The sequence below is a fragment of the Pocillopora verrucosa genome, chromosome 5 (assembly GCF_036669915.1).
Source record: "Pocillopora verrucosa isolate sample1 chromosome 5, ASM3666991v2, whole genome shotgun sequence".
Taxonomy (NCBI): Eukaryota; Metazoa; Cnidaria; class Anthozoa; order Scleractinia; family Pocilloporidae; genus Pocillopora; species Pocillopora verrucosa.
The window spans coordinates 28,305,921-28,331,994 of NC_089316.1; the positions used below are offsets into that span (position 1 = coordinate 28,305,921).

Sequence of the window (26,074 nt, forward strand, 5' to 3'; positions counted from 1 at the left end):
CGTGCGGATGTGCACAGGCAAGCTGTTCCACAGCGCAGGCGCAGAGGCATGAAACGAGCGGGCACCTAAAGTTGTGCGCATAACCCCTTTTGGGGGTTCTAAAAATATTGTATCATTATTGCGTAATGGATCAGGGGGCTGTGCACAAAGAATAACATTAACCAGAAATCTTGGGCTCATTCGATAAGTGTGATGGTTTGTGGCCTTCGCGAGAGCCTCGTTGATTAAGGTCGAGATTTATCGGGACATGAACGGTTCGCATTTCATTTTTTGTATTATTTTTAAGTCAAACGTATTTTTACGGCTCCTTGACGCACAAAGAACACGCCTAACAACTCACGTTCCATCACGTACCATAAAAACAACGTGCAAAGCCCATTAGAACATACCCAATCATTGCACTATGTGAACATCTGGCAATTTTTCACGTGCTTGAATTGTATTCCATCAACCAAATTCGCATCTACGCGCGCCGTGAATTATTCACTATTTATGACTCATTTTCTCGGGAAAGTTCACAATGTGTCATTAACTTTTGGTTTTCCAGAGAATGTCACGCTATGGTAAAAACATCATTATGGTCGTGAAACAATAAGTGAGTCATTTGCATCCTGTCAGGGTCGAGTGAACATCTTTGGTGGCAGCGAGAAATTTTTAACGCTCGCCATCCCCAGTTCGAAGCGTTGCTTCTAAGTTATCGCGAGCTAAATTTAAGAGGAAAAGAATCAAATACTCCTACGTCGTGAGATCACTAAGAAAAGAGTACCCTCTCGACACCTTTCTTGCTATAATTCACCTTCTGAAGACCTCATCAAAATATCTTCGGTCTTGCAAAATTTTACAAATTTAACAGGTTCTTAAGGACGAATTCAACGCTCCGTCGTTGACGAAACGTCGTTTTAAGGTAAGCTCTGAAATAATTAATTAAACCAAGTGGTTTGTCTCACCCACTCGCAGTGTTCTATCAGTAACATTGCCAGTTTGTATTAACAAAGAAAAACTTTGTACATTGTAAAATATAGACAATCCGATATGAAGCGTGGGGTCTTGGTTTCATGTGGGTCTTTCAGCAAAGTGAACCGGCAACAACACACTAGGCCATATGATCGCAGACAAGAGGAAGTTATGAAAATTTTATCGATCGAAAGTGCTGTGTCCCTGCTTACTCTATATTTTTTAGAAGAGTATTTAGTGAGAACTAAGAAAACTGAGTGTTACGAGATAATTTGAAGCCTTTTTCCTTTTTATTTTGATTATAAACTACCGTCTATGTGTTACATCCTGTTCGCATTATAGAAATTGAAAGAGGAAGCAGTTGTCATAAACACATGTTTCGAGGGGAAGATGTAAAACGCTCCTTGCTTATTAAATGATACAAAACTTGGCAGGTATTTTCAGGCAGAGAAAAATTAAGGCGACAAATCAAAATACGAATTCTTTAACACATTATTTGACTTCTTTTGAAAAAATGTAGGTTATATTAAGAACACAGCGTAACTGAATATTTATCAGCATACCTTTGGAAAATGAAAATAAGCTGAAATCCAGTTCGCACATACATTTTGGAATAAATGATCGTCTTCTTTGTTTTGTTTTTGTCCTACATAAATTAACAAGTGAATCACATGCTCCTCGTTCTTATTCGTCATAACTCGAGTCGAAAATTTTACGAAAATTTGAAATGAGATTGCCTGATTGTATTTCTTTGTTCCACATAAAATCATGAGTGCACCACGTGCTACTTGTTCGAGTTTTTCATTGAAGGCATTTTGGCTGGCGTATCTATTAGTTTAGTTTGCAATGACAGAAGGAAATAGTCCAATATGAAAGAAAGAAAACATTACTATTAATCCGAGTCATTTTGTTAGTGCCATACCTCCTGACTGTGGTGTACTCAAAGTTCTACGGAGCATGCCCGAAGGTGTTGGGGTTGAAAAAACAACATGGCGCGATCGGTAAGAAGTAAAGATCGTGTAGATTATTATTGCTTCAGCAAGCGGAAATCGTCGAACAGAGTTTCGCATATTATCAGGATAATTATGCAGAGTTGCAAACAATGGACAGCTGATTTTATGACGAGGGTATTTCCGTGTACACTATAATAAATCACATTTGAATTACCTACCATAAAATACCTTGCTAAATTTCCAAAGTGGCTACCAAAACAACGAAAAAGAAGTGCGGATGCGGCGAGCGTTTTCTATATTTTTCGCCTTGTTATGACATCCCTGGTGAAAATCTTTGAAGGATCTTTAACGTTCCTACAAGATCTTTATGAGAACCTTTAAAGATCTTCTTAAGATCTTCAAGGATCTTTCATTTTCTTGCTAAGATCTTCAAGGGTCTTTCATTTTCTTGCCAGGATCTTCAAGGATCTTCAAGGATCTTCAAAGTTCTTGCCAATTTTGCCAAATTAGACTTCGCTCCATCACGTGTCATTTCCTTGTAAACAATTTGCATTTAATCACGTATTCTAACCGCAATATCCAACCCCACTGGAAAAAATTTACACAAAATGCTACTGATAGTGAACTTTTCAAGCAATTATCCCACGTTTTAACTTTTTCTACGAATAAACTCGGCTTTTAACTACCTTGGACTTAATCCAATCGCGTGTTTATTCCTTGTAAACAACCTGCATTTTATAAGGTATTTCACACACAGTGGGCAAAGGCCACACAGGCAACAACCAATCAAGGAGCCCTCTCTCAAATGTTATCTTTTTCTCTTGGGAAATGTATCTTCGTTTGGTCGAGATCGCAATATACCTTTGGTTAGAGTCTATTGGAGATACAAAAGAGTTTCAGTTTGCTTTTCGTGGTAAAATTACATGGAATTATATTTTTCAGGCATCTAACTGTAGACGAATAATTTTAATTTTCTCTCTGGCAGAGGAACGGCAGTAAGCGCGGTCTCTTTCACAACTATTATTTGGTCTCATCACGCTACGCGCTCTCTCTCCGTCGGGGAATAGATGGCGTTGTGTGACGAGAGCAAACAACTGCTGCGAAGGAGAAAACAGTAAGCGTGGTACCGATCCATTTTATTTTTGCTCAGAAGTATTTCGACAGTAGAGAAAATGGACCACACGATACCTGTGTGAGTTCAGATAAATTACGTTTTTTCTCTCTTTCTCTTAAGGTGAAGTAATGCAATATTTTCGTTTTTTATAAAGTTATGCTCTTTTTCTGTTACAAAAATGAAAACACTAGGTACACAAGGTGTCCCATCTCATCCCACCCGGTCGAAAAAAATAACTCTTGAATGCTACGCATGCCTATGTTTTTACTTGGAAGCCAGAAAATTCACAATACACTAGTTTAGTGCAAGTGACATTAGTGCATGACCATTACCTTGCTTTCTTGAGCTGTACTGGGAAATATTGGCTCTATGGCATTTCTATACTGCCGCAACCATGGGCCAATATTCCCTAGTAGAGACTCGTGCTCGAATGGTCAGTAAGAAGTTAGTACGGGCTTTGGAAAAAATGATCTACACTGTACATGCATCTCATGCTATTTTTAATTCCAGAACAATTGATTTCCTTCTTCCTCTACATTTCTTGAATTTTTTTCTACGTGAAGACAGCTAGCAAGGATTTTATGATATTTGAAAAACAACCAGTCTAGATTATCAGGATAATTAAAGTTAGCATCAAAGACAAATCAATTCTGTGCACAAAACAATGTAAACATGAAATAATTGCAAAAACAATTAGTTGAATATACATATACTGGTAAACCACAAACATCAGCACCTGTACCAAATTGAAATCCATATCAACATACATCAGCAAGCATTGGTGTATATATTTCATCGTTTTTCCTGTCATAAGTGTCCAGTTGAACTAACTGCCAGCTGCACAAATATGGATGTCGGTTCAACTAGAGGAAATTGAATAAAAAACTAACATATTTTGTAAGTTTTGACCAGTAATCCCTATTTATAAATCAGATAAGAAAATCTTACTTCGGTTTTATAAAAGTTGTTTCTTATTAGAAGGGATTCACCATAAACTCTCTCTTCTTGTGGAGAAATGGTGGCCTTATGATTCGTGAGGTGGAGTCAGGGTCGAGAGGTCTGCATTTGTAACCTGGCCTGTACTGGACTCAGGGTCAAGAGGTCTGGGTTCCAGTCAATGTGTTGTGTTCTTGTGCAGAACACTTTACTACCTCTCCACCCAGGAGTATAAATGGGTACCAGAAATTAGTCAGGGGAACCTGATGAAATGACAGGAGGGAAGAGGGAGGGGGGGGGAGGTAACCATGGGGTAGACTGTCATCATGTCTAGGGAGAAGAAATAATACCTAGTCGCTTCATGTGAGGAATCCAGGATTATAAGCTCAGGGCCTGGATGGGCCACTCTTAAATACAGACTTTACCTAACTACCTACAGCCTCTAGTTTAAATAACTTCAATTGCTGCTGTTACAAATTATATGAACTTGCAACATACAGATGATGATTTTGCCCAATTTATCTCAGTCAATTAGGACTGTCTTTTGTAAATCTTAAAATTTCAAAAATCCAGACAGAGGCGGAGTTTCAAAAAAATTTTCAAAAATCCAGACAGAGGCGGAGTTTTCTATACTAATGTCTGAGCACTTTGTAGGCTTCCTGCCATCTGGTGGGACGCGTAATTAAGCACACAGTGGTAAAGGGCCCTTCCGTAGTAGCTACAAGACGCTGACAAAACTTTTTCTCTCCACCGAAAATCACATCAAAATTTGTCCTTGCTAAATTTCAAGTGTGCTACACGTATCAGCACCCCCCGGGGAACCCCTATATATAAGAGGGCGAGGATGCGCGCTGGGAATTTCGAAAACGACCCTTATAAAATTATAAAAGGTACCTGAGTCCCTGTGGGAGTGGCAACAACTGATATCTACCCCTATAAAGTACCAATTTAAACACAAAAAAATTGAAAAATCTCAAAAATAAGAACTTCTTTATCGATGTGCTCTAGAGGCTCAAGTCAGATCATTAAAATCGTCCTAGTGCTTATTTCAGGTATTTTATTGAGCGAAAAACACCCTAAAAGGTACCAGCTAAGTCTCTGGCAGTCCTCTAAAGTTTGAGACACCGTAAAAGGTACCAGATCACTGATTTTGACCCCTGCAAGGTACGACAAGCATCCTCACCTATTTCCAATCGCCTCCCCCCCCACCTCCCCCACCAACCCTGTCAGCACCTAAAAACAAAAGATGTGATTTGCCAACTACGAGCTGTCAGTCTCACCTCGTAAAATTCACGTAAACTGGTTATTAACTTATAAAAACTTTAGGCGATAAACTTTATCTGATCTGTCAGATTTTTATGCGGAAAAAATGTGTCCTGCTTCGAGGCAGGACGGCTGTACTTTTTTGTGCATAATTTGGTAGGGATTAAAATAACTGTTTGTCTGCATTTGTTAAACAGACTATTCAAGTGCATCAAGAACTCGATGTGTGTACTTCTAGTGCATTAAGTATTCTTTTGTAACATAGCCAAAGATCTTGCGATGTCTACTGTTCAAACCTTTTTTTCTTTTCAAAGAGGCATCAGAATTATTTTCATGTCAAATTTGCAGTAAACTGCTTGCGTGTCATCCTTTGTTTTCAAGGTGTCCGACCAGGTATGACTGAAAATGGCACCTCGCTTTGATAGGAATCCTTTTGTTGTTGCTTCTTACTTCCTGAAATTATCACTTGAAATTCGCTCGGTAATGTAAAAAAAACCAACAACAACAACGCGAGTAATACATATATATCCAAATTCTTTCATCACATGAAAAGTTGTAGGACCTGATAGCATCTTAGGGACGGACCATTAGATTTTTGATGCGGGGGGAGGGTGGGTATTGGGGTGTTGGGCAATAACCCCCGAAAAAATCGAGCACGGGCTTAATGGAAGAAAACAAATCGTACAATTGGCAAAAGACCCCCCCCCTCCGCATCAAAAATCTAATAGTCCATCAATAAGGTACCTTTTACGTTTTTCCAAAATGGGTTTCATTTCCGAATGAAATTAATTTCATGCCGTGTTTACATGCAAGATAATTTAGATTATAAAAACAAGTATTTAAAAAATAAATAAAATAAATATTTTTTTGCCAGCCTCAATAATGTCAAGGGATTAAGTTTAGATGATAAAACAAAGGATTATGCCGATAGAAATACCGGAGGTCAAGTAAATTCGTTACATGAGGTCACACAACTCGGGTAATATTCAGTGTGAAAATTTGCATATTTGAGCGGTCGAACGAAAAAAATCATTTCTCAATAACTAAAATATATTTTCAAAAAAACTGCACCACAATTATTAGGACATATTGGGCTACAAAATATGATAGTAGGATAGAAAACGAATTTGGACGACTTGCCGCTGTTTGTCGGATGCATGTTGACATTAGCTCTTAATCGGCTTCTGATTTTGTGTCTATGTATCCCTCCTATTCTCAGAAGGGAAAAAATATTTATTTTGCAACTGGATAATATGTTGAGCTGATGTTTAAACCATTTTCAATCACCTTTTTTTCAGGCCAGGATGACTTAAAAGAACAACTTTTTAAGAAGCATCAGTCTTCTTACAGTTGCTATGGCTACAGGAAGAAGTTCAATTAAAGTTCCATGTGAAAATGAAGACTTACCTGACAAAGAAAATGCACCAGATTTTGACGAGGACACTTTACGAGGTGAGCTAGGTTCAACTTCGGCTTCAGTTATTGTTAGAACAATTTCTATTCGATCAGTTTCAAGAATACAAGCAGATGTGGAAAAGGACATTTACAGTGTATGACCACTTTAAAGGATATCTGGCCAGTCATGACTCTCTTCGATGATTACAATATGCTATTCATTGAGAAGATCTATGACACAGAAACTTTTGCTATTTTCTTTTCTAACAGTTCAAAGCAATAACACAAAGTTATAATAAGTTAAGACTTTATTTGATCATCATATAACATCCATTGTGTAAGTTTGCATCATAGGTACCATCATCATCATCACCATCATCATTACCATCATCTTTCTATTTTAATGAAACATAATCTCTTTGAAACCTTCAACATTCCCTCCCTTCTCCTCGAGCAACCCACAGGCATTTGATCTTCATCCAAGCCAAAGAGGGTGGGGGGGGAGAGGGGGTTTTAACCCTGCCTGACTGGCGTTAGGGAATTTGAATAAAAACTGTCACATCTAATTTCCAGGAGAGTACAAGTGTTAATTATCATTGAATATGGAGGTGTTTAAGGTAGATAGTGTACTTTCACTAACAAATGGCTCAGAAGAAATAAGGCTTCAAGATCTAGGTTTTAAAGCTTGGTCAATTAGTTTTTAAAACTTGATCAATTAGTTGAAAGTGAAATTGCTAATTATTTCGCCTTTTACATAAGATTGTGTGGGGCATTTGAACATTTTATTAATTTTGCCCAGGGAATAGGAATTTTAGGAATCTCCAGGGGTTTGCTTCGAATTGAGTGATGCTTATAATTCTCATCATTATTCTTACCCATGTTGTCACCTACATTGTTAGCATCATCATAACTATTGAAAATCTGCAGATTTTAAATCTCCAGATCTTGGCAGCTCTGACTATACACGAATAATTATTAACTACGACCACAGACTTTGACACCCATTTTTAATTTTTTTTCGAATTATTTTATTTTTTCTTTGCAGCCACAGCTGATGTTTATAGGAATGAGGGTAATGAGGCCTTCATGAAAGGAGATTTCATCAATGCTATTCATTTTTACACCAAAGGAATTAAAATGAACTGCAATGACAAAGAACTGAAGGCCAAACTGCACAACAACAGGGCAATTGCACATTCTAAACTTGGTAAGATGATGAGAGCTTTAATATGCATTTTTTTTTCTATTTTGAAGCTATTGAGTTGTCAGTAGTAGTTTTCTGAAAAAGGTGATGATTTTGAATGCATGCCCGGAAAAATTTACATCTTATCTTGGCCTCTCAAATATACAAAGAAGTAACCTCTTACCCCAGATATCAACGAGCATCACAAGGTTTTTCCCAAAATTACAGTAATGGTAGTTGGTTTGCAACATGTATGGTTAATCAGATATATTTATTTCAATAACAGAAAATCACCAGGATTCACTAAGGGATGCAGAAGCAGCCATTGAGTTAAATCCAACTTTCCTTAAGGCAATTGTGAGAGGTTAGATGTGTTAGCTGTACTATAATAATAGTAATAAAAAAAAGAACTCAACACTCTAAGGTTAAATAAGGTTAAATGGAGTTCAATCTTGTCTCAATTGACTTTAATTAAGAGGTCAAGACCACCCTGATGTACATTTGAATCCAGCTCTTGACTGCTACGCCATTACTTCCATTAATCATGATGAGAATATTATTTGGAACGGGATGAAGAACTCAATGCGGAATGCAAAGCAAAATTTCAGCATGAATATTTTAATTCCTTAAGTTCAATGAGTCACAGGTGTCAGATATGTTAAGAGCGTGTCCACGAGAGCACCGGACAGTCGTGCTACATGCCATCTCACCGATTTCAATGAAACTTTGCCAGTTTAAAGGGTCTACCCCAAAACTCAAAAAGACAAACTGGTTTCTGTTTTGGTTTTTTTCTGGGGGGAATAGACCACCCCCTCGGTTTTTTCTTAGTTTTCACCAAGAAAATCGCTTCAAATAGGTAAAATGTATGAAGCTCTCATTGCGATGGTATTTAACCAATTACTTTGAGGATTTGCACACATATTTTTACATCCTTAGTTAATGCCTGCTGCGAGCATCAGTCAGTTTGATCGACGGCTTGTCAATCAACAGAGGCAAATATACGACTGTGTTTTTAGACTTTTCGATTCATCTAAATATTTTACAACTTTGAGGTCAAATATCTCCCGTTGCCAGAAAGCTGTAACACTAATCTTAACTACCCTTTATAACCCATCATTTCATCTCTGAAAATCATCAAAAAAATCTTTGGGCACTACCGTATTTTTGTCTTGGATACCTTTTAAAATCTGCGACTTTGACAAGTTTCTCTTAACTACACCTGTCACGCACTTCTTGCTCTAGGCGGTCACTTGACAAAATAAACCTACATTTTTTAGCTCTTTATACAAGATGATTGATCAAGAAAGGTAAAAAATTGTGAAAAACTTTCGAGAATTTTGTAGGAATGGAAAATTTCACGTTTAGAGAGATGCATGTAGACGAAAAATCAATGGGAAAATCGTAGCGTTTCTTTCTTCAGTCGTTTATTACTTTGAAGATTTGCTAAAATCAGCAGATACGGCTTTTGTACGGCACAAAACATTCATTAGTCTATAATGTGATTGTTTATCATCATCATTGTTCATTTTAGGAGATTTTAAAGTCACATGCTGCGTGTTGGTTGATATTACTACATGTTCCAGTGTACTACAACTTCGGCTTTTACAGACGAGAAATTCTGCGCTCTCGCTCGAGAGCAAATATCAATAGTTCTAACGGACTAAAAACTGTGCTTCTATTCCGAAAATAAAATTCAATAGTGTTTTCGTTGTCGCTTACCGCCATCGAACATTTCCATGCAGAACTCCACTAAGCTAACATCTGTTGTGTGACCCGAAGACTCTCCGTAGGAATTATTCAAGCGCGTTGTTCATGCTGTCTGCTAGATAACAATTTCAGAATAATCTGCAGCTCTCTATGATTATTTGCCTGCTTCGTTTGTAAAATATCAGCATATTTTTTTCAAGTATTCTATTACTACATATAAATCCACATCTCTCTAGATCGAATGTTGCCGGGTTTGACTTGTAAAATTTTAAAATAAGAATGAGCCAGCAGTAATCTGACGAGTAGGCTTCCTGCAAATCTCCCTTGATGAAATCCTAAGACATAGCCAGTTGTTTTCGTGAGCAAAGACAATAAACATGAAAGAAAAGTGAGATGAAATTTTTTTTTTTAGCTTAATAGCAGCTGTACCCTCTCCTGCAGTCTTCGTCTAAATTTTGCAAGGTCCCTCATTATCTTCTGCCTTGTTCGGTCAGTTTCGAATTCTAAAGCTAGATCATTGGCATCGGCCTCTCCGTCCTCATTCATATTTACAGAGGGGGACCTCATCAATAAACCAATTTTTGTTACGGCAGATACCCGACTGAAGTATCGAGCGATTTGCTGCTGTATCAACCGGTCAGTCTTAGACAACATTTCTGGCTGGTGTCGTCTCTTAAACTCTCTCGATATTTGGGAAATCACATTAGAGGCGGTTGCCTTACTAGTTTCCTCCCTTCTCCAGCACACGTCTAGGAGATAATTCTCTGCTTTCTGAGAAAAGGTGGCTGTTTTTGTGTTTTCCAAAGAGCCCATCCAAAGTCCACTTGGCTAGTTAAGGATTGTTCGTCAGAATTTTTACCTGAGGTCCGACCTTGAACGTAGCCATCCCCTATAGAATGGCAAGCCGGTCTTAGTCCATTTCCTCTTCATCTTATCCTAGGCGGAATTTTTTGTCGGCTTCACTGTGTTTGTCTTTGTCAGGGTACATTTGGATGGCAGCCAATGACTGAAACGTCTTGATATATCCTTCTTTTAGCAAGAATATCTCGCTTTCTTGTTCCGTCTATGACTGATTGGGTATAGTTCTCGCGATGACCCGCGTTCAGAAATCTGTGCACGTTGCTGATAACCACCCGCTTCTACGATTAGTTTGCTAATGTGATGAGCCTAGTGAGACCCTGAGGTGCTTCAAACCGTGCCAGTTCTTAAGTCAGAGGGAGGATCGCCCACCTCTATCTATGTGAGCTCCTCTACAGTACCTGCGTATCCCTAGCAATCATATGATATAAAGTTCATCTCAGTCACAAATCACCAGCTAGGAAAACTGATGTTCAGATAAGCGCTCTTCTTGCCCTTCTTCCTTATTCATTGCCGACTCTGAGATAGCAGTTACAGTACGCGTTCTATTTAGGTGTACACTCACCTTGCCGCCACCAGGAAGACTCGCCACCAGCTTTGATTTCTTCTGCCATCTGCAGATTCATCTCTCTCCCACTTTATGTCTCCGATTTTTTTGAGGAGGATACTGGCATTTACGAACCCGAAGGTCTGAATCTCACACCAAGTTGTGCACGATATTTGAGATACATCGTGAAATCGCGGCCTTCGTAATCTCCAAATAAGCCAATACGCGCTGGAATAAGCTCCATCTCGGACGAAACGCATGTTTGGGATACACCGACGTCTCTCAAATGTTTTTTTTTAAGCTGTATACCCACGAATTTAGAGGTATGAGCTGTTGCCGTCCCTGTCCAGCGCGAGAAAAATAACATTTGGTTCTACAGTTAGATGCAAATGAACAAGACAACTGCACCATCTTGACTTTATCAATTCGAGTGTTAGATTGAATTGAGGGCTTTTTAGACACTCGATTTCTTATATGGCACCACTATGAAGACGTAATACAACTTATACACCTACACTACATAGGATTAAAATGTCTGTTGCGCTGTTGCGAGAATGAGGAAAATATTACCGGAAGTTTAAACTCTCTTTAAAAAGAGTTTCAGGAACGTTTCAGAGATGTCTATCTTTGATCGGTTGTCACAAAAAAATGACCCCCACTTAAATTTACTAGGATAAATGAACTTACCTACTCCTTGTTGAAAAAATTGGAATTCATTTGACCGATACGCCGGCTTTTTCCTCGGGCTGCCATAAAACAGTTCATAAATTGACTAATGAATAAAATGTTTTGAAATACCGTTCGGAATTTGCCTTTTTTTTTCTGCGTGCATATCAAGGGGAGACAAAGTTTTTAAAACATTTGACTAGAATTTTATGGAGTTCACCTCGATAATTTTCGTCGGCCAGAGTCAAGACGCGCCAAGGTAAGCAACATCGCCCTCCAGTAAAATAATTTTCATCAAGGATTTTTTCAAGTAGGGTAAATAAGCTTTCTCATATACAAATAGTAAATAAGTTGTCTCTTTGCTATTGAAGCCAATGGATAGAATTCGCCAGGTGCGCCTAAGGTGTTATACATGCGTGACATTTTCCGGACGTTACATGTACGAGTACGTGATCCGTTTGAGGGTCACAGATTTAGGGTAAATATTTCACCCCTCAACATCACGCAATGTCTCTAGTTTATAGAGGTATTAGAACGTTTCATTATATGGAGTTGCCTTCTGCGGGTAGAAGGCTACAAGCGAATTTTTCAGGCGTAATTGCCTTTGATTTCTAAATTGATGTTGTCGCAAACACAGTTTTTGGGAGTCACGAGACAAAAAAAAACTTATCAGGACCTAGTTTCATATTCTAATGGAAATAAATAGCAAATAAAAACACATTTTCTTGAGAAATAAAGTCACAAATGACAGGGGCTCTCTGAAACAAATAGTGCTAGAAAAGGAGGGAATAAAAAAACATAAATGTGTGATAATGCAAGCAAGAGAATGAAAATCCAAATGAAGAAAAAGGAGAAAACATGGGAACCCGTGTTGCCGCGTGCAGATATCTTTCGAGGCAGACCTACACACCTAAGCCCGACATCACCCAGAGAAACTCGAAAGAGTCCTGTATATGAACTAGCTCGCACGTGCACTCAGGAAAGGCCATGACAATCAGCGAAAATAATAGCAAATGCAAATGATATTTGCAGTCAAAAAACAGGAAAATAAGATAACAGAAGGATTAAGAACTTTCTAGAAGTGTCTTCTTGAAAAGAAAAGATGAACAATTTTTACTTCTCATGAAAAATCACGCAGTAACCCTACAAATACTATTTCTATACGTGGAATTTCTTGATGGTGGAAAATGGAAAAAACATTTTCCAGTCTTATTTTCTGGAAACATGGCGTAGTTAATGAATTTATGGGGCTATTGATATTTCCTATCAAATAAGGGGGGTAGAGTTCCCCGTCATTCGCGGTATGGAAAAGCCGAAGTTGTTACACTCGGGAACTTGTACGTCAACAAGCAGGCGACATGTGACTTTAAAATCTCCTCTACTGTTACAGTTTCCTTATTGTAAACTGTGCGATAATGATAATAGACGATCAAAGTATAGGCTAATGAATGTTTTGTTCTGTACAAGAGCCCTATGTCCTGATTTTAGCAAATCTTCAAAGTAATAAACGACTGAAGAAAGAAACGCAACGATTTTCCCATTGATTTTTCGTCAACATGCATCTCTCCAAACGTGAAATTTTCCATTCCTACAAAAAATCTCGAAAGTTTTTCACATTTTCCACCTTGATCAATCATCTTGTATAAAGAGCTAAAAAACGTAGGTTTATTTGGTCAAGTGACCGCCTAGAGCAAGAAGTGCGTGACAGGTGTAGTTGAGAGAAACCTGTCACAGTCGCAGATTTTAAAAGGTATCCAAGACAAAAATACGGTAGTGCCCAAAGATTTTTTTGAGGATTTTTCAGAGATGAAATGATAGGTTATAAAGTGTAATTAAGATTAGTGTTGCAGCTTTCTGGCAACGGGAGATATTTGACCTCAAAGTTGTAAAATATTTAGATGAATCGAAAAGTCTAAAAACACAGTCGTATATTTGCCTCTGTTGATTTACAAGCCGTCAATCGAACTGACTGATATTCGCGGCGGCCATTAACTAAGGATGTAAAAATATGTGTGCAAATCCTCAAAGTAATTGGTTTAATACCATCGCAGTGAGAGCTTCATACATTTTACCTATTTGAAGCGATTTCACTGGTGAAAACCAAGAAAAACCGGGGGGTGGTCTATCTCCCACGGAAAAAACCAAAACAGAAACCAGTCTGTTTTTTTTAGTTTTGGAGTAGAGCCTTTAAACTGACAAAGTTTCATTGAAATCGGTGAGATGGCATGTAGCACGACTGGCCGGTGCTCTCGTGGACACGCTCTTAAGTCACTATCTAGCTGTTTTAGAAAGAAGGATCAGGACTTACCTAACTCTTAGTATTTTTGTGGGAGTTGTTGATCCCAATTTAAGTGTTCTTAGAAGTTTCAGTTGTCTGTAAAGCTAAATAAATCTAACTGAAACCTAATAGGGCCTGTTTATTCTTTTCCGTTTAGTTTTTTTGTTTTGTTTTGTTTTGTTTTGTTTTTTTCTTCTGGTCTGTAATGATTTCAATGGTTTCAGGTTCTTTTCTCAGAATTGAGCTACAGTAATAGTATGCTTCTTTGTGTTGTTGCCTACAGGAGCCACTGCTTGTGTTGAATTGAAGAGATTTGAAGGAGCAATCACTTGGTGTGATAAGGGACTAGCTGTATCCTTTGAAGGAATCTTTCATTTTTAACCGTGGGTATAAAAAAAAGTTTCCATGATTTGATGTTTTAAGGGAGAAAATACAAAGTATTAATTATGATGGGAACTTATCAGTTCATATACTTTAAGTGTGTGTGATTAAAAACATAGGAGAAGTTATTACCTCAGGACTTATTAATGAAATTACTCCTTTTAGTCAATTTGACTTAGTTCTACTATCCATGCCAATAACTGGTACATTAGTTTAAATAACCCTTTAATTTCCCAGACCAAATTTGTAATTATCCTTACTGTCAACCATACAATTCTTGTAATGTTAGTACAGAGAATTCAGTATTGCATCAACTAACTATTTTCAAATTGATGTATTTTTTTCTTACTCTCAACACTTATCTGATTGATATTGTATTGCTGTTGTAAGGAGAAATTCTCTTTTGGTCACTCACGGGAGTTAAAGGGTTAGAAGACTAATATTCATCCAGTTTATACATAGTACTTGGGTAGATGATCTCTCTAAAAAACAGGCCAGAACAAAAAGCTCGGTAATGTTTACATATTTTATGCAGATTTTCTTGCCTTCGACCTTTTTCCACTACTTAGAGACTCGGAAACTTTCGTCCTGCTTTCCTATGGACAAATAAAAATTTTAAAGACATGTGTTTGTGTTGTAGACTCATTTCTTCCACTGCTGTAAAACATTTGTCCGATGTTAAAGCTATATTAATTTAAAAATTGAGCAAGTGCTGCTCAGTTTTTAAAAAATAAGGATTAAATCTAGATATTTCGCGTTAAATTTTGAGGCTGTAGACAGAAAAAACATTTTTTGAAATGTAGATTTACTTCATAACTGACTTTAAGACTGAATGTTGATAAATCATCTACCTTTCATGCAAAGCCCTCCTAATGGGCCATTTTATAGTCGTGTACTTAGTTGCCAAGCCTTTGATTTGGAGTGAGGCTGAAGGTGACCTCGTTGTGATAGAGACCAGTATCTAGAAACAATAATAACAAAGTAGTTTGCATTTAAAAAGCAGCAATGTTTTTATCATAACAAGGTTAGCCTTTTATCATCCCTCTTGTTCAGAGGCTTGGGAACCAAGCACACAAATGTTAAAATGGACTATTACATATCAATAGGATCAGAAACATAATCTTTTTTGTTTTTCCACATTTAACCCTTAACATAAAAAAAGATTGACAAAAACAATAGGATCTTGTTGTCATTAAGACTTCAGTCTGTCAGAGAAGTGGGAGATAAGTCCATGGAGGAAAAAGATCCCATTAGTCATGACCACGTTAGCGCAAGTTCAGGTGATATCAAGAAAGTCATGGACTTCTATAATTGGGGAGAAGAAGCCATAGAGTACCTAAACCTATATCTTAAAAAAGCTAAAGAAGTAGGAAACAAGCATGGGGAGGGTAACACTTATAGTAATCTTGGCAATGCTTATCACCGTCTGGGTGATTTCAAAAAAGCCAGAGAGTACCACAACCTACATCTTAAAATAGCTAAAGAAGTAGGAGATAAGCATGGGGAGGGTGGTGCTTATGGCAATCTTGGCAATGCTTATTCTAGTCTGGGTGATTTCAAAAAAGCCATAGAGTACCACAACCTACATCTTAAAATAGCTCAAGAAGTAGGAGACAAGCATGGGGAGGGTCGTGCTTATGGCAATCTTGGCAATGCTTATGACAGTCTGGGTGATTTCAAAAAAGCCATAGAGTACCACAACCTAGATCTTAAAATAGCTAAAGAAGTAGGAGACAAGCATGGGGAGGGTGGTGCTTATGGAAATCTTGGCAATGCTTATTCTAGTCTGGGTGATTTAAAAAAAGCCCTAGAGTACCACAACCTAGATCTTAAAATAGCTAAAGAAGTAGGAGACAAGCATGGGGAGGGTGGTGCTTATGGCAATCTTGGCAATGCTTATCACCGTCTGGGTGATTTCAAAAAAGCCATAGAGTACCACAACCTACATCTTAAAATAGCTAAAGAAGTAGGAGACAAGCATGGGGAGGGTGGTGCTTATGGCAATCTTGGCAATGCTTATCACCGTCTGGGTGATTTCAAAAAAGCCAGAGAGTACCACAACCTAGATCTTAAAATAGCTAAAGAAGTAGGAGACAAGCATGGGGAGGGTGGTGCTTATGGCAATCTTGGCAATGCTTATTCTAGTCTGGGTGATTTCAAAAAAGCCATAGAGTACCACAACCTACATCTTAAAATAGCTCAAGAAGTAGGAGACAAGCATGGGGAGGGTCGTGCTTATGGCAATCTTGGCAATGCTTATGACAGTCTGGGTGATTTCAAAAAAGCCATAGAGTACCACAACCTAGATCTTAAAATAGCTAAAGAAGTAGGAGACAAGCATGGGGAGGGTCGTGCTTATGGCAATCTTGGCAATGCTTATTCTAGTCTGGGTGATTTCAAAAAAGCCATAGAGTACCACAACCTACATCTTAAAATAGCTCAAGAAGTAGGAGACAAGCATGGGGAGGGTCGTGCTTATGGCAATCTTGGCAATGCTTATGACAGTCTGGGTGATTTCAAAAAAGCCATAGAGTACCACAACCTACATCTTAAAATAGCTAAAGAAGTAGGAGACAAGCATGGGGAGGGTGGTGCTTATGGCAATCTTGGCAATGCTTATTCTAGTCTGGGTGATTTAAAAAAAGCCCTAGAGTTCCACAACCTAGATCTTAAAATAGCTAAAGAAGTAGGAGACAAGCATGGGGAGGGTGGTGCTTATGGCAATCTTGGCAATGCTTATCACCGTCTGGGTGATTTCAAAAAAGCCATAGAGTACCACAACCTACATCTTAAAATAGCTAAAGAAGTAGGAGACAAGCATGGGGAGGGTGGTGCTTATGGCAATCTTGGCAATGCTTATTCTAGTCTGGGTGATTTCAAAAAAGCCATAGAGTACCACAACCTAGATCTTAAAATAGCTAAAGAAGTAGGAGACAAGCATGGGGAGGGTCGTGCTTATGGCAATCTTGGCAATGCTTATGACAGTCTGAGTGATTTCAAAAAAGCCATAGAGTACCACAACCTACATCTTAAAATAGCTAAAGAAGTAGGAGACAAGCATGGGGAGGGTCGTGCTTATGGAAATCTTGGCAATGCTTATTCTAGTCTGGGTGATTTCAAAAAAGCCATAGAGTACCACAACCTAGATCTTAAAATAGCTGAAGAAGTAGGAGACAAGCATGGGGAGGGTGGTGCTTATGGCAATCTTGGCAATGCTTATTCTAGTCTGGGTGATTTCAAAAAAGCCATAGAGTACCACAACCTAGACCTTAAAATAGCTAAAGAAGTAGGAGACAAGCATGGGGAGGGTGGTGCGTATGGCAATCTTGGCAATGCTTATCGCCGTCTGGGTGATTTCAAAAAAGCCATAGAGTACCACAACCTAGATCTTAAAATAGCTAAAGAAGTAGGAGACAAGCATGGGGAGGGTCGTGCTTATGGCAATCTTGGCAATGCTTATTCTAGTCTGGGTGATTTCAAAAAAGCCATAGAGTACCACAACCTACATCTTAAAATAGCTAAAGAAGTAGGAGACAAGCATGGGGAGGGTGGTGCTTATGGCAATCTTGGCAATGCTTATCACCGTCTGGGTGATTTCAAAAAAGCCACAGAGTACCACAACCTACATCTTAAAATAGCTAAAGAAGTAGGAGACAAGCATGGGGAGGGTGGTGGTTATGGCAATCTTGGCAATGCTTATTCTAGTCTGGGTGATTTCAAAAAAGCCATAGAGTACCACAACCTACATCTTAAAATAGCTAAAGAAGTAGGAGACAAGCATGGGGAGGGTCGTGCTTATGGCAATCTTGGCAATGCTTATCACCGTCTGGGTGATTTCAAAAAAGCCATAGAGTACCTCAACCTACATCTTAAAATAGCTAAAGAAGTAGGAGACAAGCATGGGGAGGGTGGTGGTTATGGCAATCTTGGCAATGCTTATCGCCGTCTGGGTGATATCAAAAAAGCCATAGAGTACCACAACCTACATCTTAAAATAGCTAAAGAAGTAGGAGACAAGCATGGGGAGGGTGGTGCTTATGGCAATCTTAGCAATGCTTATTCTAGTCTGGGTGATTTAAAAAACGCCATAGAGTACCACAACCTAGACCTTAAAATAGCTAAAGAAGTAGGAGACAAGCATGGGGAGGGTCGTGCTTATGGCAATCTTGGCCATGTTTATTCTAGTCTGGGTGATTTAAAAAACGCCATAGAGTACCACAACCTACATCTTAAAATAGCTAAAGAAGTAGGAGACAAGCATGGGGAGGGTCGTGCTTATGGCAATCTTGGCAATGCTTATCTTGGCAATGTTTATTCTAGTCTGGGTGATTTAAAAAAAGCCATAGAGTACCATAACCTAAATCTTAAAATAGCTAAAGAAGTAGGAGACAAATCCTTGGAGGCAATGGCCTACTGTTCATTAGGATGCGTTTCTGAGTTGCAAGGTGGATTGCCAAAAGCCGTTGAACATTACCAAGCTAGCATAAGCTTATTCAATTCCTTGAGAGTACTTCTAAAATCTAAAGATGAGTGGAAAGTTAATTTTCGAAATCAGCATCAAATGGCGTATACCGGTTTGTGGAGAGTTCTCGTAGAACAAGGTAAGGTATATGAAGCCTTATTTGTTGCTGAGAAAGGACGAGCTCAAGCTCTAACCGACCTCATGGAATCCAGGTTTTGTGGTGGATCAAGGCACCACAAGGGAGAAGATGAAGACTGCGCAGTTTTAAAAAACGTTCCATCAAACACTGTCTTTCAGGCAGTGGACAAAGCTAACGTCGAGCTTTGGGTTGTGTCCGAAGGAAAACAAGTTCAGTTAAGACAAAGTAAACTCAAAGGTTTTGTTTCAGAGAATAGTGGATCTAGCCAGTCCTTTGAGTCGTTCATGCTCGGTGTCTATACACAACTTGGTGTTCGTTCTAATGTGAGATGCGAGAATCGATCTTTAGATGCTTTGAGGGAGGGCCGTTCAAAAGTGGATGAGAAAACCAAAGAAGCCAACCCTCAACTTCACTTCCAACAAGACGGATGCTTGAGCAGTTTGTATGATATCGTTATGAAGCCGGTGGCTGACTTGATTCAAGGGGATGAGCTACTCATTATTCCTGATGGACCCCTGTGGATCGCTCCTTACGCTGCATTGAAGGATGGTAATTCTAAATACCTGTGTGAATCGTTCACAATCCGAGTCGCTCCATCGTTAGCAAGTCTTAGACTCATTGCCGATTGCCCAGATGATTATCACAAAAGCAGTGATGCGTTACTTGTAGGAGATCCTTGGGTATCCGAGGTTACTAACAGCAAGGGAGAGAAAGTCCTCGAGCAGCTTCCGTCTGCTAAAGAAGAAGTAGAAATGATCGGAGAAATTCTGAATATTACGCCAATCACTGGCAGAAAAGCCACGAAACGTGAGGTGTTGAAAAGACTCAGTTCCGTTTCCTTAGTTCACTTTGCGGCACACGGATGTATGGAAACTGGCGAAATTGCTCTTACACCTGACCCAGACCGAATATCTACTGTGCCTACCAAGAAAGAGGATTATATTTTAACGATTCGAGATGTGTTGAATGTTCAACTTCGCGCTAAACTTGTTGTGCTCAGTTGCTGCCACAGTGGTCGGGGCGAGATCAAGGCTGAAGGTGTGGTTGGCATTGCGCGCGCTTTTATGGGGGCTGGTGCTCGGTCTGTTGTGGTGTCCCTGTGGGCGATTGATGACGAGGCTACTCTCGAGTTCATGAAATGCTTTTATCAACACCTTGCAGAAGGTAAATCTACAAGCAAGTCACTGAACCTGGCCATGAAAAGCCTCAGAGAATCAGATGAGTTCCACGACATCAAATACTGGGCGCCCTTTTTTCTGATTGGAGATGACCTCACGTTTGACCTGATGGCAAAGGAAAGAGAAAATTTGAATAGAAAATCAAATAAATGAGAAAATTTTATTTTTCATCTCAAAAGAATGAAGTAGGAACTTGGAAGGTTTAAATGTTTCTCTATTTTAAACAATTTTTGGCTATTTTTCTTTACTTTTTACTTTTTTGTTAATTGGAACTTGAGATGTGCAACTGTAGTATGGTGAAGAAATAAACCAGTCTATTTCATTATATTTTGATCAATGGAATTTTTTGTTACTTTAACAAATTTAAATGCTTGCGAAGAGAACGAAATGCAACAAGGCCTCTGTTATGAACGAGGTTTCCATTTCCACCAACATGTCACTCAGCTCTGTTCCTGTATTACAATCAGTTGCATGGAAAATAATTTAAAGGTTATTTCTTTTACCCAACCAGGGGCTTTTCCACCGGATTTTAATTACCTTTATGCTCTAAGCTTTTGATAAGCAAAGAAACAATTCGTCATTTGCAAAAGTTGACGAATTTTTATTTCCAAAACTTTTATTGAATATGTATGTGAATTGAATATGTGAATTGATCTTAGACCGTTTTCTACACCATAAGTTACTTTGTTACAATTTACCTTCATCTTTACAAAAAAATTGATTACCATTTTCGACTCAATCCATTTTAATGCAATCTAGTTCTGTCAGTGCCAAGATTGCCATTCTAAGCTTAATTTGAAGAAGTAAACATCAGAGATGATGTTATTAAATTTACTAACCATATGTTAGAGACATTACGCCTACTTTTAGGGGTGTAGCCAGCCTCTAGTCCCGTAGGCCCGGCCTACAATTGTTTTCTGCCCGCTTGACTTTTACTAAAAGATGATATGACTCTTGCAAATGTTGAAACAAAAACTGAAATTTGTGAGGGAAGAGGCTTACATTTAGTCAAAAAGCTGGCTACAACCCTGTTTTCAATCAAACGAGTCTGGCCAATTTTTGTCCGTTTTACCAAACACTTCTCCGTTCGTTTTAAAGAACGACGACGGAGAGGCTAAAAATTGTCCATGTAATCTAAACTAGGAAAGAGGGACGCAGAGTTCACTATAATTAAAGTTTCCATAGGTGTGAAAACGTTCAGGGCTTCAGGATAAAACTTCTAATTGTTGAAAATCACCTCTTGAAATTTTTTCATCGCTTTGAATTTACCTCAGCATGATTTGAGGATGTCTGATAATATGCGTGGTTGAATATAATGTAACTAGGATTTTAAAGACATGCTAGGACAGTTTCAACTAAACATGGTTTGTATAATGTCAGTGTATTTCGTGTGAAGTGTTTTGATGCTATTTTTTTTTAAGTTGAAGATAATTGTTCATTTATCTTACTTTACATTAATTAACTCATGAACTCCCAAGTTCTGAAGAAAAATTCTCCCAACTGATAAGAATGTGTTTCTCTTTGCTGCCGCTTGTTCCGAGAATTCGATGTAACATTATGTTTCTAGTAAAAGATTATCCTCCAGTTTGGATTTTCTCTAATTGTTATTGACTCCATGTTTATCGGCGTATTGATACCGTGAGGAGAATTTAAATTATGATCAGTCTTGGGAGTAAATGGGTTCATTTTAGCGTCTCCGTTTAGCGCATATTTTACTTAATGCCTTGAATAATTTAATGCAGTTTCTATTGTGCTTATTTTTTTACTTCTTTGTGTAAGAGAAATATAGTGTATAAAATACAAAAACTGCGTTGGTTTACATTGTCTGTCTTTATATTCTTAGGATGCACGTAAGATGTAGAGAAAGCAGATCCTATGGGGACTTCAATACTTGTTTTGACCCACTCTGGTTCCCGCGCACCAAGTTGATAATGTGTGCAGCTAATAGTGTACTAACATTCCATGTTTCAAGCCCCCGCCCACTAAACAAAAGCGCGTCATCTCTTCGATTGTGTCTTTTTCACTGTCTATCGTTCTCCGTACTGCCAAACGGTTTTGAACGCCGACGGACGTGTTCATACTGTTACATATCTGCGCCCTTTTTTATCTTTTTCCTCACACAAGTTTTTACACCTTTTCACATTTGCGCATCCTTTTTTTTTCTCCTTCCTCTGGTTCCTTCCTTGTTTTTTTTCTTTTTTTCATCGCAATTTTCCTTTATTCCCATCTTTTTCATGTCTGTTTCAGTTTTCACTCGTCTCAATCTTTGCGCAACGTCAGGCTTCTTACAACTCATATACCTCGTTACTCCCCCATAGTAGTTGTGATCATGCGTATTATGTCCACTTTAGGACGGTGTCCTCTTAAAGTCATCTCTAGTAAAATCTCAGTTTTCCTTGCGATTGATTCCTAGTCCACAGGGTGCCAGTGCTTGCTCTCCTCAGTCCTCTCATCATAATAGCAGTTATAAAGCGAAACAGCTCCCTCCAAGTCTCGGCGACATAATCGGTGCATTTAGTCGGAAACGAGTCCCTCAATGTCAAAATTAAGGCTTCTTCTATCATGTGATTGGGAATGGGTCAAACTCTCGCCCAGGGTCCACCTACAATGCGAATCCAAGATGGCGACAGGCCAATCCACCCGGACTCTACTGAGTCGGTAGCCGCCATCTCGGATGCAGACGCAGAGAATACCCTGAGGAAGAGTTTTGACAAAACAATAATTGAGAAAGGATAAGTTACAATAATGCTGAGAGAGATAGCCGATGACAACTTGAGAGATTCATCATGAGCAAACACGTTCCCTCGATTATTAAACTCCATGTCTGTTCGAATACGCACTCCTATATGCCCCTCTTCCCCGTCCCTATATATCCCTCTACTGCAAGTTTTATCATCATACAGCACAATACAACATTATACCCCCGAGTAGCACTGTAAATCCGTAAAATGCAGTAACTAGACAACGCTTTACAACAATATGTACCCCTAGATAGCACTATGCTTCCCTCTACTGAGTTTTAAATCACCATACAGCGCTACATAAACAATTGCTCTAATTTGACGCCAAAATAAGTGCGAATATTTGCCGCAGTCATTTTCTCGAATTTTCTGTTCCAAGATGCAGAAACTGTGAGCTTCGAGGAACAGATAATATCTAAGGACAAATATCCGTACATATTTTCGCGCAAAATAGACGCTATTGTGTTTTTTATCCTTCAAATATTTTGCGACGCTCGTGAAAAATGTTAATGAACAGCTTACTGAATTGAATTAAGAAAAGGTTAAGTTTCTAAAAAAAACTGTGATGCTGCGTCGGTGGGAGAGTATAACATGGTAATTTAGTGAGTTGATAACGTAAATTGGCCACTGCAAAGAGTTTAAAAACTGACGTTTCGAGCGTTAGCCCTTCGTCAGAGCGATTGCAAAGGGCAAACGCTCGAAACATGAGCTTTTAAACTCTTTGCGGTGGGCAATTTACGTTATCGATTGATAATGCCTAATTACCCTGAATTGCATTAATTTTGAGATGAAGACTTATCGTGGTGGACGTAAGGTCTGCAAATTGGGGAATATCGTTTAGGTGATAATCTCGAATATCACTTAGTTTTAGCCAGGGAATATTCAGTTCATTACTGCGTTTAGACCAATTGTGCGCGAGCAAAATTATTTGATGGATCATAAGCAATAATATGTACCCCTAGATAGGACTACACTTCCCGCTACTGTAATTTACATCACAATACAGCGCTATACAACAATATGTACCCCTAACTAGCCTTGATCGGCATAATAGAATACATATATCGAAATGCTCCAGCCTCACGGGCCATGGTTTATGTCTTTCTCCCAAGTTCATTAAATATTCGATGAAAACCTCTGCGTCGTTCAAAGAAAACACAGCATTTTCCAGCGCAGTCATGACTCGTCTGACGTGAAGATACAGAGATCGAGAGTTGATTATGGCTTCAAGTTTCAAACTCTTAAAGGCGGGAAATATGTCTTGAACTCTTGGGTTGGACTCAAAAAGTCTGAAACAAAATTATTCATGATCATCGTTATCAATTCTGAATAATTGAAATTCGATTCACGTTTACTTTGGATAATAAATTTTACTCCTATTTTGCCAGTTATACAAAGAAATCAAGACGCTGACAAGACACAGCTACAGTGTTGTGAATCTCCATCCGCATCTTCAACAGAACTGTGCTATCACGAAGATAGTGCGCGTGCGTTTGCATTTTAAAGTCACTTTTGCACAAAATAATGACCCGATTAGCAAGAATACAGGCTAAACACGCAACAGCGCTGGTGCTTTTGCGTTTGCGTTCTGGCGTTTGCTCTCTAAAAGGCCCGAGAAAACGTTTTCATTGTCTATTAAATTATTGATTGTTTTCAGTCCTCGGGTTCTTCTTTTAAACCGGAACTCGGTTCTTAGCGACTTGTTCAAATATTGCACTAGTTAAGACGTAACTTAACTCTTTATGCAATAGGAAATAGGCAAACAACAGGTGGCACCTTTTAAAGGACATTAAACACGTTATGATAAGTCTGCAGATTCCTTAGACAACAATAGTGATCAACAATTCATAAACATCGGTCGCAGTTGCGAAGTTTACCAATATATTTCAGTGTTTTGCATTTGGAAAACTCATTTTTTTTATTTATACGATGACTAGCCCTCTTTCTCACAAATATGAAAATTATTCTGAACCTGGTTAGCTCAGAGGTGATTTAGACAGTAAAAATAATGTCAGTAAATATAAACAGCTACTGATCCTATTTTGTAAACTTATAAATAATTGTTCTCAGTTCCTCAGGATCGTATGTGCTATTTTTTTCTTCTCATTTTTCAAATGATATATATGAATGTTTGAATGTTATATCTGGGGACGAATTTTTCCTGAAAAAAAGTTTGGGCTCCAGTGGTGACCTATTGACATGAAAAAGAAAAAGAAAAAAACACACTTGAAATATAGAACAATTTTAGGTGAACGTCGTTGAACGTTATAGAAAACAAACAAATTGAGTTTGAAAGGTGCACGCATTTCGGCTGGGGAACATAGTTGCATTTACTGCTCTAGTTTAGTTGAACAATTTATACAACAATAGGTTTTTCAATGCTTACTCAATGGGATGTGCATCTTTAACGCTGTGTTTTATCGATACCATGGCCATCACCGACGCAGTAAATACTAAAAAATATTAAAAAAGTAATAAGGTAAACACTTTTATTTCGAATTTCTCAGTAAATATTTTCTCCCTCAAATGCTCTTAATGTGTCCTAATTTTCTCTGATTTCCGACAATGAAAGACGTCCCTGCGGTTAACTAACGAGGATCGCTAACTTTGACTTGATTCTTGGGTCTATAAATTGTATTGCCGCTTCGTGTTACTTAAGAGCTAATTAAGCTGAGCTTGTTTGAACAAGTTACAGCTGTCGACTTCACAAAAATTCGCAAGCAATACCCGGCATTTACCTTGGATAAAATAAGTAATTCGGGAGAATTAAAAGGAATATTTAAGTCATGGATTTGATTTTGTGCAGGCGTTGATGATCGGAACACTTTCAGTTTCGTCTGCGTGTCATGCACACAATCATGAACGTGTTTTGCACAAGCTTTCGTGTCAGGCTAACATAGGTATTAATTTAATGTGTTCCCGTATTTACGATGCATTTGATCAAAAACCTAGAAACATTTCCAGCTTATTTCACGTGTTTATGTTTATTATTTTATATAGTTTAAAAGTAATTTTTCCTTTTTTGATAGACTGCTTAGATTCTCCCTTTTAACTGTACTGTTACACTGATTTCCATGTTAAATATTGAGAAACGATGTCTTTTCTTCAAATGTCACCTAGTGATTTATTGGAAGCGTCCTTTCAACTAACTGCCTTTGATTTTTAGGAATCCAATTCATCAACTGGAAATGATAGATTGGTATCTGAGTAAAGTTTACCTTTAAATGGGTAGCAGAAATTATAGCCAGGTAAGCCTGATGAAATGCCAGGGGAAAGGGGATGGACTGGCATCCCATCCAAGGGGTGTAGTTACTCCCAC

At 38.5% G+C, this 26,074-nt stretch overlaps 1 protein-coding gene across 1 annotated transcript; it reads left to right on the forward strand.

Moving 5' to 3' along the window:
- The first annotated feature begins 684 nt into the window (after positions 1-684).
- Positions 685-20,291, forward strand: LOC136276907 (tetratricopeptide repeat protein 28-like). The gene is made up of 8 exons (XM_066167482.1): positions 685-904; positions 6,519-6,672; positions 7,661-7,822; positions 8,085-8,162; positions 14,138-14,205; positions 15,398-15,542; positions 15,933-17,261; positions 18,222-20,291. The coding sequence occupies exons 2-8, from the start codon at positions 6,576-6,578 to the stop codon at positions 20,165-20,167; spliced, it is 3,825 nt and encodes a 1,274-aa protein (XP_066023579.1). The 5' UTR covers positions 685-904; positions 6,519-6,575; the 3' UTR covers positions 20,168-20,291.
- The last annotated feature ends 5,783 nt before the right edge of the window (positions 20,292-26,074 follow it).

Coding starts and splice junctions, on each gene's coding strand:
- LOC136276907 (XM_066167482.1), top strand. CDS start 6,576: ATGGCTACAGGAAGAAGTTCAATTAAAGTTCCATGTGAAAATGAAGAC. Junction 7,823..8,084: donor AATTGCACATTCTAAACTTG/GTAAGATGATGA, acceptor TTTCAATAACAG/AAAATCACCAGGATTCACTA. Junction 14,206..15,397: donor GGTGTGATAAGGGACTAGCT/GTATCCTTTGAA, acceptor ACATAAAAAAAG/ATTGACAAAAACAATAGGAT.